This window comes from Clytia hemisphaerica, unplaced genomic scaffold, assembly GCF_902728285.1.
Source record: "Clytia hemisphaerica strain Z4C2 unplaced genomic scaffold, Clytia hemisphaerica genome assembly, whole genome shotgun sequence".
NCBI lineage: Eukaryota > Metazoa > Cnidaria > Hydrozoa > Leptothecata > Clytiidae > Clytia > Clytia hemisphaerica.
Genome location: NW_027104529.1, coordinates 1,017,764 through 1,031,620, shown reverse-complemented (window position 1 = coordinate 1,031,620; position 13,857 = coordinate 1,017,764). Strand labels below are relative to the sequence as shown.

General features: G+C 33.4%; 1 protein-coding gene across 1 annotated transcript in view; it reads right to left on the bottom strand.

The window, feature by feature from the left end:
- The window catches only part of LOC136822157 (uncharacterized), a 96,170-nt gene extending 90,739 nt beyond the window's left edge, over positions 1 to 5,431 (bottom strand). Inside the window, exons 1-6 of the mRNA XM_067078398.1 lie at positions 5,156 to 5,431; positions 4,337 to 4,485; positions 3,427 to 3,526; positions 2,890 to 3,046; positions 1,990 to 2,205; positions 1,266 to 1,374 (exon numbers count right to left, since the gene is read on the bottom strand). Of these exons, the coding sequence (XP_066934499.1) occupies positions 1,266 to 1,374; positions 1,990 to 2,205; positions 2,890 to 3,046; positions 3,427 to 3,526; positions 4,337 to 4,485; positions 5,156 to 5,403 (979 nt within the window). The 5' untranslated portion in view covers positions 5,404 to 5,431. The remainder of the gene's footprint in view (positions 1 to 1,265; positions 1,375 to 1,989; positions 2,206 to 2,889; positions 3,047 to 3,426; positions 3,527 to 4,336; positions 4,486 to 5,155) is intronic.
- Between the last annotated feature and the right edge of the window lie 8,426 nt (positions 5,432 to 13,857).

Genomic DNA, 13,857 nt, shown 5'->3' with positions numbered 1-13,857 from the left:
CTTTAAAATGTTCTTAACTTGTTCTTACCATTTTGGCCATCGAAGCCTTGTGTTCTTATATAGTTTTTTCTTATATAAAGAACGTGTATGTTACGAGATGGATTACTTTACTCAGTGCACGGTGAGCAATGCCAATTGAATATCTACCTGGTCAGGATGTTTCATTTTATTTTGTCACATGGTTTATTTTGATGGACAATCTACAATCAATTAGCTGGGTGACGTCAAATTGCCAATCAACTGCAACGACATTCCAACTTTTTTGACCACTCTCTGATACGGATTTTGATCACGTGATTAAAAACGATGGACAAGGGGCATCATAGTCACAAGAAGAAAATATCTCTCTTCTTGTAGTGATTATGGGGCATTCAAACCGACTTCCACATCAGTGAGATATTCAATTGACATTGCTGTGAGGATTCAAGACCTTTACGCCTTTCTTAGGAGAAAGGCTAAAATCAAGTGCATTTAAATTGACGTACCGTGTCTTAAAAAAAACAACTTAAAATTCAATTTTCAATGGTACTGAAGAAATTAAAAAATATCCCAGCAGCTTGTTTGTAGAACAGGGTAGACTGGACAATAACTTTTGTATACATTCTTCATACTCCGCTCGAGTTCACAGTCTCTTGTCTTGTATGTGAAAAGGGGAACAGTATCAGTACAAAAAGTGAAAACAATTTTTCGATAAGGTCTCGAACCAGAAAAATTTCTGATTGCTGCTGGTCAGATTTTTACGAGAATGGGCGCGCCATTGATAAACAACATACACGTAGGCAGTCTCAGGTGACTGTGATTTTCACGCTTTTATTTCACCTCATGACATTTATTCATAAGATTTTATTGGTTTTTATCATCAATCGATTATGAAGCTTCATCAACGATGGACCAGTTTCGTAATAAAAATATTCAGACCACGACACTTTCAAAATGAATTCATATATGTACATTATGTACGTGAGAACAAAGGAAATGCCCTTTAAGAGACATATTTTTTAATCTTCAAAATAAGAAATTGAGATTTTAATTATGTTCTCGGGATATCAAGGTGAAAATTTAAGGATCGCATTTCATGTATAATAGTTTGTTTGGTCTAAATTTCAGCTAAGCTAAGAGGGTATGGTATCACACTCTTAAGATCCTAAGAACAAAATGACTCACTAAACGCAAAATTTTCAAAATTCATTTTCGAATATTATCGTCATGCTGTTGGTGAAAGATTTAACCAGAAGAGACAGGTTTGAGAAGATAAAAATTCATACCTTTGTCATCAGAAGCCTCAGACAATGCCATCATTTGTAGAATGAAACTCATGGTAGAATCGACATCTTCTTCGTTGTCTTTTAAATATTCGCCAATCTTTCTCTCATCCTGAAATATGAAAAATCGTAAATAAAGAGTTTTTAGAAGTAGAAAAGTGATTGCGAAATCAGGAAACTTCCACTTTATCAGACACAAAGATGCAGAAAACACACAATAATAATTAAAGACGAAGGCTCAATTCCTTTTCTCTAGCCCTTTGATTTTTCGGAAGATGTCGAACCATCTTAGGTACCTTATATCGGGGGAAAAAATGTTGGAGTTTTATTTAGTCGGATTTTTTCCTAGAGGCATTTTCGTCACTTTTCCCCGATCAAAATTTCAAAATCGTCACATTCACCCGACTAAATTGTCCAAAAGAAATGGTTTCCTTCATTAGCTTGAAAATGGATCTTCTAATTCGACGTTTAAAGCACCAATTTCGGTAAATAAAGGTGTAAAAAAATTAGATTTAGATTTTGGTTGTGGTATAAGATTTGGGGTAAATGTATTGGTCGGGGATAAAAAATTCGGGTAAAGTTTTGGTCGGGTGATAAAATGTCGGGGAAAAATTTCGTCACCCCCTCAAAATTTTCGTCACTTTCCGCCGACATTTTTTTCCCCGATAAGGTATATGACGAAATCAAAATTAGATTTGTCTTTTTCTTAGTGCTCATGAGATCTTACATGAAAGCCAGTGGTTCCTTTGATCATTTCGATTCTCTCTTGACGAACGTTAACATATTCATCACTATCTCCTCCTTCATCATCCAAAGATTTCGCGCATGCTCTGTTGAGATCTTCATGAAATTTCCGCTCTTTTTCTTTCTCTTTCGCTATCCTTTCTTCTTCGCGGGCGGTCGCAGACTTCTTCTTTTCTTCTTTTGGCTTCTCACTATTTGACTGTTAAGAAAAAAAATGAAAAGTACTTCTTTAAAAATCTGAAAAATTATTCCAAACTATTTCATAACTCTTACAATTATCTTCAGAAATATATTAATAATTGTTTGCCTCTTTTTAGGGATTGAATTTTAAATATCTAATTCAAAAATAGAAAAATCAAAAACTTGAATTGAAAGCTACCTAAAGTTCTCATCAAACGCAAGAGATCAAATGAAGGAGTAATAATTTTCAAGATACTCAAAACAAGCTGTTTCACGGTCGAAAGGAATTATGGGTAATCAGGACCACCGCACTCGATAACGACTTTCTGTTAATCTAAATTTTTGGAGGTTTTTGTGACAAACCAACGTCATTTCGACTGTGAAATAGTAAGCTTTTATGGAAGTGCAACCAGTCCTGATTACCCATGATTCATTTCGACTGTGAAATAGCCTATTGTCATCAAAGTATGCTCGAATAATGGAATGTCGAATAGTATAGGAGCGTTTATAAGTTTCTTAAGGAAATTTGATGGTAATTTTTAATTTAATCGAAAACGAAAACTCATCGTAGGTAGTATTTAATTGAAGAATAAGTATAATGAGAAAGTGCAGAAGGTATGATCAAAAAGGTGGAGTGAAACACATTACTCGCTGTCTATAGTTGACAGACCACTGTGATGTGGTGACATTGAAACTTTCGAACCTGTTTTGTGAGAAGTTTAGTGGTATGGAACATATGAGCAGGCCCATCTCCTGGGTCACCAGCAGTTCGTACTGATGAATAATGTTCCATTGTATGGTAAGCTAAATGAACTTTGATGGTGCATCCACCTTCCGAACCGTTGATAATGAATGCAGGACTAAAACAAGATGAGAAACAATTCTTTTGAAAACAACAGCTAATTACACTGGGTGCGTCAAAAAACGTTTCCACTAGTTTGTCGAAATATTGTGAGTTTTTTGAAGATTACATTAAAGATCGCTGTTTTAAATATATTTTCGAAACTTTCTGTCCTAATATCTTGATAAACTATTTTTTTGGAACACCCGGGTGTAGCGTGTCTCACAGCACCAATTAGTGCATAATATGACATATTGCATCTGAGCTTAGTTGTTTACTGGAAGAGAGGGTTAAATGCAGATATGGACAAGAACAGACTTAACCACCTCTATATTAAATATTTCAGAGGGTCAGGGACTTCAATAAACTAAAGTTGTTTACATTAATCTGTCTACCAACCTGTCATACTGGTGAATGACCACATCAACAGTATTCTTTCTTGCAAAAGCCACAATGGAATCGTTCCCTCCGTATGTACCAGTTGATGATAAATTCTTCACTGAAATCAAATAACCGAGAGAAAAATACCAAATCGAAAATTAGTTTTTGAATCCATAAAGCTTATACTTTGTTTCTTGACTCAATTTCAAAGAAATGATACATTTTAGCACAAGTTCTCATTTCACTTGCCTGGCTGTTATTTGCAATTGGTTTTGTGAAAATGACTTTCTAAAAGCAGACCTTCATTCGAACAAAATACTTTTGAATTAGTAAGCCTTGTCTTTAATATTCAACTAAAGTGTATCCAGATATAATTTGCAGTGGAAACAATAATGTAACTTTTGATAGTCAAATGTATTTGTGGAAATTTTTTGTATGCTTTAGAGAATCACAAGATATGGTAAGATATGGGTATCTTTTGGTAGTACTTTTCTGTGAAACTTCAAATCTCCAAATTTATAAAAAAACCCTTCTTGTTTTCACTGCCAATTATATATGGATACACTTTAGCATTGGGGATGGGCTGGAGTTTTTACAAGAGACTTTACTAATTGGTTATTTGAAGTAATAGAGATGACACGTTCTTTAGAAAAAGTAACAAAATTGTTTTATTATAGGTTAACGACCAACCAAATCAAACGAGAACTTGTAAAAACTCCAGCTTGTCCCTAGCATTGACACTAAATTTTTTTTCAAAGTAAGACTGACGTATCAAAGTCTCATGATGAAATTTATCAGTCGATCAACAAGATCAACAAAGTTTCTTGGTAAGAAGTTCGTCGACAAAGAAGAAGAAAGAATAGTGACAAATTTTTTCAAAATTAATATTTTATCGATAACGTACAATTATTTTGATGCTAAAACTCACAATATTTTTCAAAGGTGACAGTTTCATCAAGAAAAGGAGCAAAATCATCCTCATGGTTCTTCATATATTCAACAACATCTTTACGATGTCTCATGTGTAGTTTGTCGTCACCGTTCAACTGGTCCGCTAGTGCCCGAAACAAACAATTCCTAAAAAGCGATGTAATAGTGAAGTTAAGTAAATCGTTAAAATCACGCCGACGAACGAAAATTTAACCAGTTTCAACCAATCAAATTTCGCATTTTCACTAGCCTGTTACATTTTTCGTCTACCGTCGTGATTATGCTGACGTATGCTTAACCTCATAATAATATATTATTAAACAGAGACGAACGTAAGTTAAAGCTACTAAGACTACACAATATATAGGCGAAATAGTTTGCAGACCTTTATAATGTACAAAGCTAACAACAGGTACTCTTTGATGAAAATGAAGTTTCTTTCTGTTCCTGTATCGTAGGAGTACTGCAAACTGAGCTGGCGATATATTGCGGACACTTTCTTTAGTATTGTGAGCACTCTACGATTTATGTCCAGCATTCACCGATATCTTGCCAGACAATATATTGTGTAGTGTGTGTATAGACCTGCAATATTCTTTGTCTGCCTCCTGGTAAGGCTTAGAATTTGCTTAAGTTTCTTTTCTTCTCAAAGAAAAAAGCCATATTAACTTTAAAGACCCAGTTCGGACCCAAACGCAACTCAGAATAGGTATGCTTTTTATGTATTTAGCCTGTAGAAAAAACGTGAGCTTTTAAAGTAACATTAATACCTGAAGTCCCAGGAGAATAGTTTTAGCAAATTGAAGAAATCACATACCCATCTCCTTGTATCTCTCTTAATTTGAATCCTTGATACTCTAATTGACGTTTGAACTTCACAAAATCATCATCAGTATAATCACCATGAAATTCTTTTAGCCTCCTCTCTTTCTTTAATTTGTTCTTTTGTGTTCGTTCATCCCTTTTCCGTTCTACAGCATCTTTGGTATGAGGCTCATGTTGCTGTCGACCTTTGTTTTGTTTGGCACGTGTAGAACCTTTCCCTTTATTGCCTCTTTTTGTCATTTTTCTTTTTTCTTAATTATTTATCATACTAAAAAAGGAAATTTCATATAAAAGATACTGCTAATTAAGAAGTCCGAAACATGTGAAAAATCAAAATATAATAGTCGCATTCTATTTCAACGTTCAACACATATAAAAGATCTGATTCCACATCTCTGGCAGGTGGCAAACATTATTCAAGGAAGGAATTTTGGTTTTGACCAACTGGAAGTTAAAATTTTAAAATCAACTATAAGAATATGCTGATGATCTTCATGTTATTTATTTTAAGAACAGTTTATAACATTAAAACAAAAAATATGCAACAAAATTTGCTTTGATTACCCAAATAACAGGTTATTTTGATTTTCCATCATAACATCAAAAATGAAATTAATTAATTACAAAAACTTTACAAAATAAATAGAGATAAATGCATTTTAAAAATCTGGTTAAAAGTGAAATAATTTTATAAACACTATCGATCCAAAAAAATATAAATAATGAATAAAATGATAAAGATGCGCCCGATCATAAAAATCTGATCAGCAATAGAAGTTGGTCCAAATAAGTCATGATCTGCATATTGTGTGAAAAATAAGGCACCAGCTGCAAAAAAGGTTATCACAATATGCCATTGTTCTCTTTTCCATAAAACTATGTGAGCATTATCAAAACGTGATACAATATTCAATGGTCGCTCTAAAAATTCATCCATCAATCGCATGGCAACAGTTCTCTCGTCTTGAGAGTAAATGTCAAGTAGATTAATTCCTGGTATGAAATAATGATCTAATTTTCCAAGGTAGAGAGATTGTCGATATTCCTTAATAACATGAAGCATTAACTCACCTAATGTTTTATTATCTTGGATTTTGTATAAATCAAAGTCTTTCAATGATTTCTCTTTTTCTGCAACCCATAGAAAAGTAGTTTTTAAATGGTAAGATTTCAAAGCAACATAAGGTGAAAACTTATCGTGACTGTATAATTTAATGGCAAATTTCAAAATAACGTAAACAAGCTTCAATGCTTGTTTTTCTGAATGGTATTGAAAAAGAATGGTTTCAGCCTCTGCAAAAGATAATCTCCAATCTAAATCATTTCTAATCTGGTTATAAGGGCAATGTTTATGGACCAAATAGCAGCATTTCTTATGAACACTTTCTATGACATGAACAGGTAACATTTTCTTAACTCTCTTTGACCAATTTTGAGCAGCTTCCGGCCATGATGACAATTTGATACCAAACACAATATCTGAATCAAATCTAAATTTCCCATAAGGTCCATCAAGAATAGTTTTATAGGTCAATGCTGGATAATTGAATTCGATTTCTCCCCTCAATGATCCTGCCATTTTGTTCATTATATGATGCCCAGACAATAAGTAATTTGAACCGTCAAAAACAATACAATCTTTAAAATATTCATGTGATGATAAGTTTGAGTCAATTTTTATATGACAAAAGCCAGGGGAGTGAAACAACAAGTTTTCTTTCTCGTTCAAGATCAAATTTTCCATAAAAATATTAACATCAATGTCTTGTGTTATCAATGGTTTTGATGTTGGGAAAATACCTTTATTGGAACTCAAGAACGGGAAAAATCCAAAACCATCTTTGGAGCTCCCTGCTAATTGACAATACCAAGAAATATTTGACCTTTCATTTAATTGAATATCAGGTAGCAATGCCTTTGTATAAACAGCTGATGTTTCACATATTTTTAAATATCTTACTGCTAATTGCAACTGCCAATTAAGTGCCACTTTACCATATTTTGAGTTTTTAAAACAAGCATAGATGAAAGCAGGTGTGATCACCAAAATAGGCATTACGATAATGAAAACTACATAAAGGTTTACACCATCAATAAGTGGACCATAAATATCATCATAAACTATTACTATTAGAGGTAGCAAAATGACAACAAACAAATATGAACCAACTGTCATAAGGTTTGTAATTTCCAAAGCTTGGTTGTGCAAATCACCAGCTATATTTTCGAAATTGATTATAATGTGCTGCAGAATAAATTTTATCATTTTCCACTTTTTTTTATTTTTCTATAAAACAATAAGTTTCACTTAAATGTTTGTTTGTCGAATATCAACTAATACATGTTTTTTTATAAGCATACAAAAATCCGAAAACAGGTTCAGAGATGCGTTTGAGCGCTTAATAAGGCTGAAAATGCTTGAGGGATGCTTCAATCCAAAGCATAAATTTAGGGAAATACTGAAAATCCATAAAATTCCAGCCAAAAAAAGCCAAAATTAGGAAAAAACATTTTTCGTAGGCTCAAGTAATGCTTGCCATATGCTTAATTTTTCCCCATATCTGAGCCTAGATATGCTTACAAGTGCAATGCTTATAAAAAAAACATGTAATGATGAACTTAAGAGCCCGGAACCTGAAACTGAAATTCTGAAATGCCAAATAAAAGTAAATCTAAATTAAGCCAAGATTTCCAAATTTTCTTGTAATGACTAATAAAGAAAGGCTTCCAAGTGAACTTTCAATTTACACGTCCACGCAGCATTTTAAGAATTTTCATGCATTTACGCAAGTGATAAAATCCCATTCACGTATTCACGCAAACCGCTGGGGAGCCTCATAAGAGCTTGAAAATCTCAAGATTCTTTGATAAATTTATCATTTCTGTGCATTTATCAATTGATTGATCACTTTTGTTTCAATAAATAACAATTGCCCAAAACTTTTTCACCCTTAGACTTTTATTATAAATTCACTACAGTCTTGTAAGTTTCAGGGTTAATTTTTGGCACATACATTAGTTACAGTCAGTCCGGGCTTCATTTCACTTTTTTGATATCACGCGTCCAGCAGTTTTAAACTATAGATCTTAAAAGTCTTAGCAATGGAATGAGGGTAGAAAAATCTAAACAATTGAAAATAATCCCCATCGTCATATTCTGCACTAAAAAATACCCCTTTTTCGTGTTTAGTTTATTGTAGCATGGGTTATATCTAAAGATATGCTAAAAAACCATCATCCGCCATAATTTTCCCACTCCAATTCATAGACCATGAATAAGAAAGGAGCGCTCTTCTAAGTCATACTTGCAGGCAATAAATTTATGTTTTCTCATCTTGTATATTTTAATGGTATTTATGTAAAGAAAGTTGAAAAAATATTTATGGCTCTGAAAAATTTATGCATGGCATTGATTATAACATTACTAAGTATGTCAATATCAATTCATGCCCATTAAAAAAAATGATTTGTAAATAGTTCTTTTTATTGTGAAATTTTCAAAGACGAACAAAGGAGAATCAAAGTTAATTTTAGTTTCCTATTTAAATCATAATATTGTTAAGATATGGTAGATTCTTATAAAAAATATTTTGCAATGACGTTACGTCCCATCTGGTACAGGGGAATGTTCGAATTTTTTATCATATTTTGGACACCTCAAAAGCACTGATCAAAAGATAAAATAAAAGTTTTTTTTTAATGTTCAACTTTTATGATAATGTTCTGTAATTTTCTGTAATTTTATGATAATTTTCTGTAACTCAGCATTTTGTTTACGTTTTTGGGTTTTTGAGTTTATTTTGATTTTTCCGGGGATTCCCTCGCGGAAGATCCCTAGCCTCAATTACTTTTCTGGCGTCTGTTTAGCCTCACAACCTCTAATCTCTAATCTCGATTGACCCTTGTCTCACCCTTGTACTCGCCACATCTCATTACACTATGAGGAATATTATATCTACCGAAAACAGAAAAAAACTTTAACTGTACATAACATAGAACATTTCTATCCATTACAGTATCTTATTTAGATTGATATTTCACTTTGTTTGTATATTCCAGGGAATCTCCATTCTACCTTCGCGCTCTGAGTCTGTTTTTTCTTTCTGTCAGGACGATTCCCTCGCTCAGCTTGCATTTTGGACCTCGCGTCAATGGCCACTCGGCCTTTTGAAGGTCGGCACATAGGCTCTAGGAGGTAAGACCGCTGGTGTACACCTCGGATAGGCCCCTTGGTGAAATGCCGCGGTCTTCCCTCCAGGGCTAAGCAGACACTCTAGCCTTGTTCTTTTTGCATCTTTCTCATCCTATATAAAATCAACAGTGGTACTGAGATGTAATTTTTTTTTGTTTATAGACCTAGGAGATATTTAGTTATTATATACCAAGTTTTTGGTGATGAAAGAGACTTAAGGTATGTGTACACCTCTTTCCAATTTTTTGTCAAAAGTTTTTTTTCAGTCAAATTGGAAGAAAAGTTACTGGATTTCATTTTGGTAAAATTGCGATCTTAAAATCTTTTTTTGAACGTTTTGATCCAGAGTTATAACCATTTAAAATTCAAAACAAAGTTTGTCTTATGATGGATTATTTACTCAAATAATTGTCTCTTTCGGAAACAACAAAGAAAAAAGAGAGAATTCAGCTGATGTTTATTCTCACCTCTATTGAACAGTAATGTTTTTGACACATTTCACTGATTACTCAAATAAACTGCAATCATCTCGTTAAAAATTTCAAATTGATGTAGAAAAAAACGAAATTTTACCACACCATACAACTACTTTTAACGAAGTTAAAGTCACCCATAGCATTTAGATATCGACTTCATTCTTTTTTATGAGATTCCCAAAAGATCAAACTTAAAAAGTGTCTTAGGATTTTATTTCTAACCGAGTTGTTTTTCCTCAATTTACAGATAACTGAAAAAATTACATTTAAATTTACTTTTTTATCGATATTTTTACAGAATTTAGGATTTAAAAAATTAAAGTCAATTCCAAAAAAAATCCCAAGACACTTTTTTAGTTCGATCTATTGGGAACATAGTATCGAAATTATTTTTTCAGAATTCAAAAGCTAGGGGTGACTTTAACTTCTTTAAAGTAGGTAAGGTTAAAATTCTTAAGATCTTAATTATATCCTGCCTAGTTTTTTAAATTCAGCTGAAACTTTTACCATTAGAAAGAGAATATTATTGGCTTTCAGAAAATATATACAGTACTTTTGATATATAAAAATTTGTTGTTCTAAAGATATGATCAATTAAAGAGAATGTGTCAAGAAAGGTGAACACATACCTTTTTAAATAAAAAAAATATTGGCTAAAAATGCCCCTAAACAAATTTTTATTCTTTTAAGAGAAGCATCTTTTAATCTACAAATTCACCGTTCTCTAAGGAAATTTTACTGTTTCCTTGTTTCTTAATGACCAATTAATTAGTTGCTACTCATTAAAAGATGACAGTATAGGACCATTGTGTAGGGATTGCAGTCTAAAGAACGGGTCTACCTGAGATTGAAGTTTCATTCATATAGTGTGCAAACAATTAAAACAATACCCAGATATTTTCAATACTTCAATCATTAAAAGAGAATGCTAATTTTGTTTATTTTGTTTATAATAAAATTGGAAATAAGAAAAAACTGACTTTAACTTTTACCAAAACACCAAAAGTCCCACCAAAAGTCCCACCTAAAGAAATTAACCCCCACCTTACCTGGAAATTTTTGAGATAAAACACCAACCCCCCCTCCCCACAATTCTGGGGGGTGCACACTGTGTAATTTAAAGCGCTACCGTAAGTTGGTCTAATGTCGACATCCCTTTTCTAATTTTGTCACCTTTTTTTAGAGATAGGAATAAAGGAAAGTTGGAACACTGTTTGAAACTAGTTTTCTTTGCTTAGCAATCAGTTGAGGAGTCCGACCTTCCTTTTATTCCTATATATAAAGAAGGATGTTAAAATTAGAAGAGGGATGTTGCTAAGGTCAACACCCTTCTTCTAATTTCGACATCCAACTTACAGTATTTTACAAGAAGTTCTTTTTTTTCTTAATCTTAATTTTCTTCACTCTCTTGAAAGATTTAAAAAAAGTGATATCTTTCCAAAGATAACTTTTTTTTATATATGACAAATTGTTTGAAAGTTATAAGAGCAAAAAAATCAGATTTCCAATTTTATGATGTCATACACCTTTTCTGTTATTTGCAAAACAGTGTTACATGCCCATAGTTTGTTGCTCTCCACCATTTGTTCTCTTAGAGGTAAACAAACCTATTTTGCCTGTGTTTTTCATCAAACTTATAACATTTTGAGACATGCCATAAAGTTACACACAAACTTATAGTCAGTGCAAAACAACCAAAAAGCAGTTAGTCACACTAGCGTCCCGCCGAAATGCGTATCAAAGATTAATGCTGCGAAAGCGCTATATCGTTTACTTGACTCGCAAGCAAACAAATGCGCCGCAAAACTTCTAAAGGGATATAACCAGATATAACTATATTTTTAATGAAATTAACATTTTCAAAAACTATGAGAAATTGCCTAAAATTTGAGCCATAGATAAAAAGATTTGAGCCAAGCTAAACTTGAAAACTAATTTGAAGATCAACTTCCCAAGAAAAAGTTCTATCTACGGGGGAGACGGAACCCACCTAGATCCGCACACTGCCGGATAGGCTATTTCCCAGAAATTTTGCTGGACCTCAAACACTGACCCATTTACATGTGCGGAATTATTTTTACTTTGGCCGTCCGTAAAAAATCCCTTGGTCATTCCAACTATCAAAAATTGGGTCGGTCGGTCGGTTGGGCGAAAAATATTTTTTGTTTGAACAAAACAGTCCGAGAGAGAGGGCGGAATTTTCCCTAGAAAAGGGCGGTAAACGTACATTTGATCGCCCTAAGCCTCTTTTTCACTTCACAAAAGCTCCGCTGGTTTGTTTTGATGATTCCATATGGTCGGACTTGAAAATCGGGAAAAAACGGAATAAACGGGTTTCGGCAAGATTAGCGTTAATCTCATATAACCGATCATCATTGCTAAGCTATCCATCCCCTTTAGAGCGCATGCGTGGGATGAGGTTCCGCAGTCAAGACCTGCTTGGAGGTTAGATCTCTCAAAAAAGAACTGGAACTTCGATTTTTGAGGATTACGATTTTACCAGTTTTTAGCGATTTTTGTCTCGCTAACCCAAATCTCGCAACCTCTTTACCTTGAAGGAGGATCGAAATTAGAGTTTTTCAGCGTTCCGAAAAAAACACAAAGCAGAAATTTTTTCATCTTCACAGGATCGATTCTCAACAAAAAAATACATCTTTTGGTCTTTGTGTTTGTTTCGGACGTTTTTCCTTCAAAGAATATCGATCACTTTCCTTTTCCCCTTGAGCGCGTGAGAAAAAATGATTAGCTCGCATTTTCGCGCGGGCGAATAAAGATGAGGCGGCAATCTTCCACTGAGGGTGCTACTTAGATTCCGCCCTATTTTGCATCCACGATAGAATGGTTCAAATACGGGGGTATTCCAAATGATAAACTATGTCGTTTCTTTAAGTGTTTATAGAGATACCAAATAGTATATTGAATATTATTAACTTATTTATATAAGTATTTTTGAGCGCAAATTTAAATATATGGTTAAAAAAAACAAATGATAACAGTTCTGTTTATTCCTCTAACCCCCTGGAAAAGTTTTTTTGCCGAGTTAGCTATTTTATAAATCTCGGAAAAAGAGCTCCCATAGGAATTCTGATACCTAACCCGATTGGTTAATTTCGGAGCGGATCAAGAAAGTCATAATGGCAGATAATTTTAAAAGTTTCTGAGGAAATGTGTGTAATTTATCGATGTTAATGGCTTGTTGATTCTTTAAAGAAAAAAAGATAACAGGTATAGCTTTTTCTAATCCTGGAATATCGAGGTTCCAGCTACACTGATGGAGGGTGATGGTGGAGTTTCAGCTGTCAGAAAAATGGCTTCCTACTCTCCGACTCTAATTTTTCAATAGAAATCACGGTCGGTCTAGTGACGGGAACCAAACAATTTTTTACGAATGGCCTTTACACAAGGCCTTAAAAATCGAAGCGCTGTCTCGGAAATTGAATGACAAAATTTGGTTAGTTGATATTTTAGCTGTTGCACGTTCGTAATCTGTCATTTAGTCTCATTTTAAGTTTTCAAGTTTTAATTAATTAGCGTTTGGTTGGATACTAAAAAATCATGCGCATATGCGAGAAGATATCACGACATGGCATGGGTGGGAATTGCTGCTGGACGTGTAAGCTCAAATTTAATAATGATATTAAACATAATTACACATGAAATGATATCACTTTATGATTAGGAGATATTTATACATTTTACAACCCGGAAAGCTTTGTTTTTATTTCAAACTTTTTATTTTAATGATCAACTGCCAGCTATGCAAGTTTCCCTCCACTGATGCAAGTTTCCAACTTCACGTAAATTAGTTATTCTAAAAGTTATTAGTTAACTCAATGGCATTCTCCGAAACAAACGACTATTTAAAATGAAGTCAATAGAGATGAATTTCCTTACCAATTTTGAGTTTTTACAGGAGGTGGTGCAAGAGGTTTTTTTAATTTGCTCGAAGTTAAAATCGAAAGTGCTTTATCCGCCATTATTGATAAAATGATGCTCGGGAAAAGTTTATTTTGCAGACCATAATTT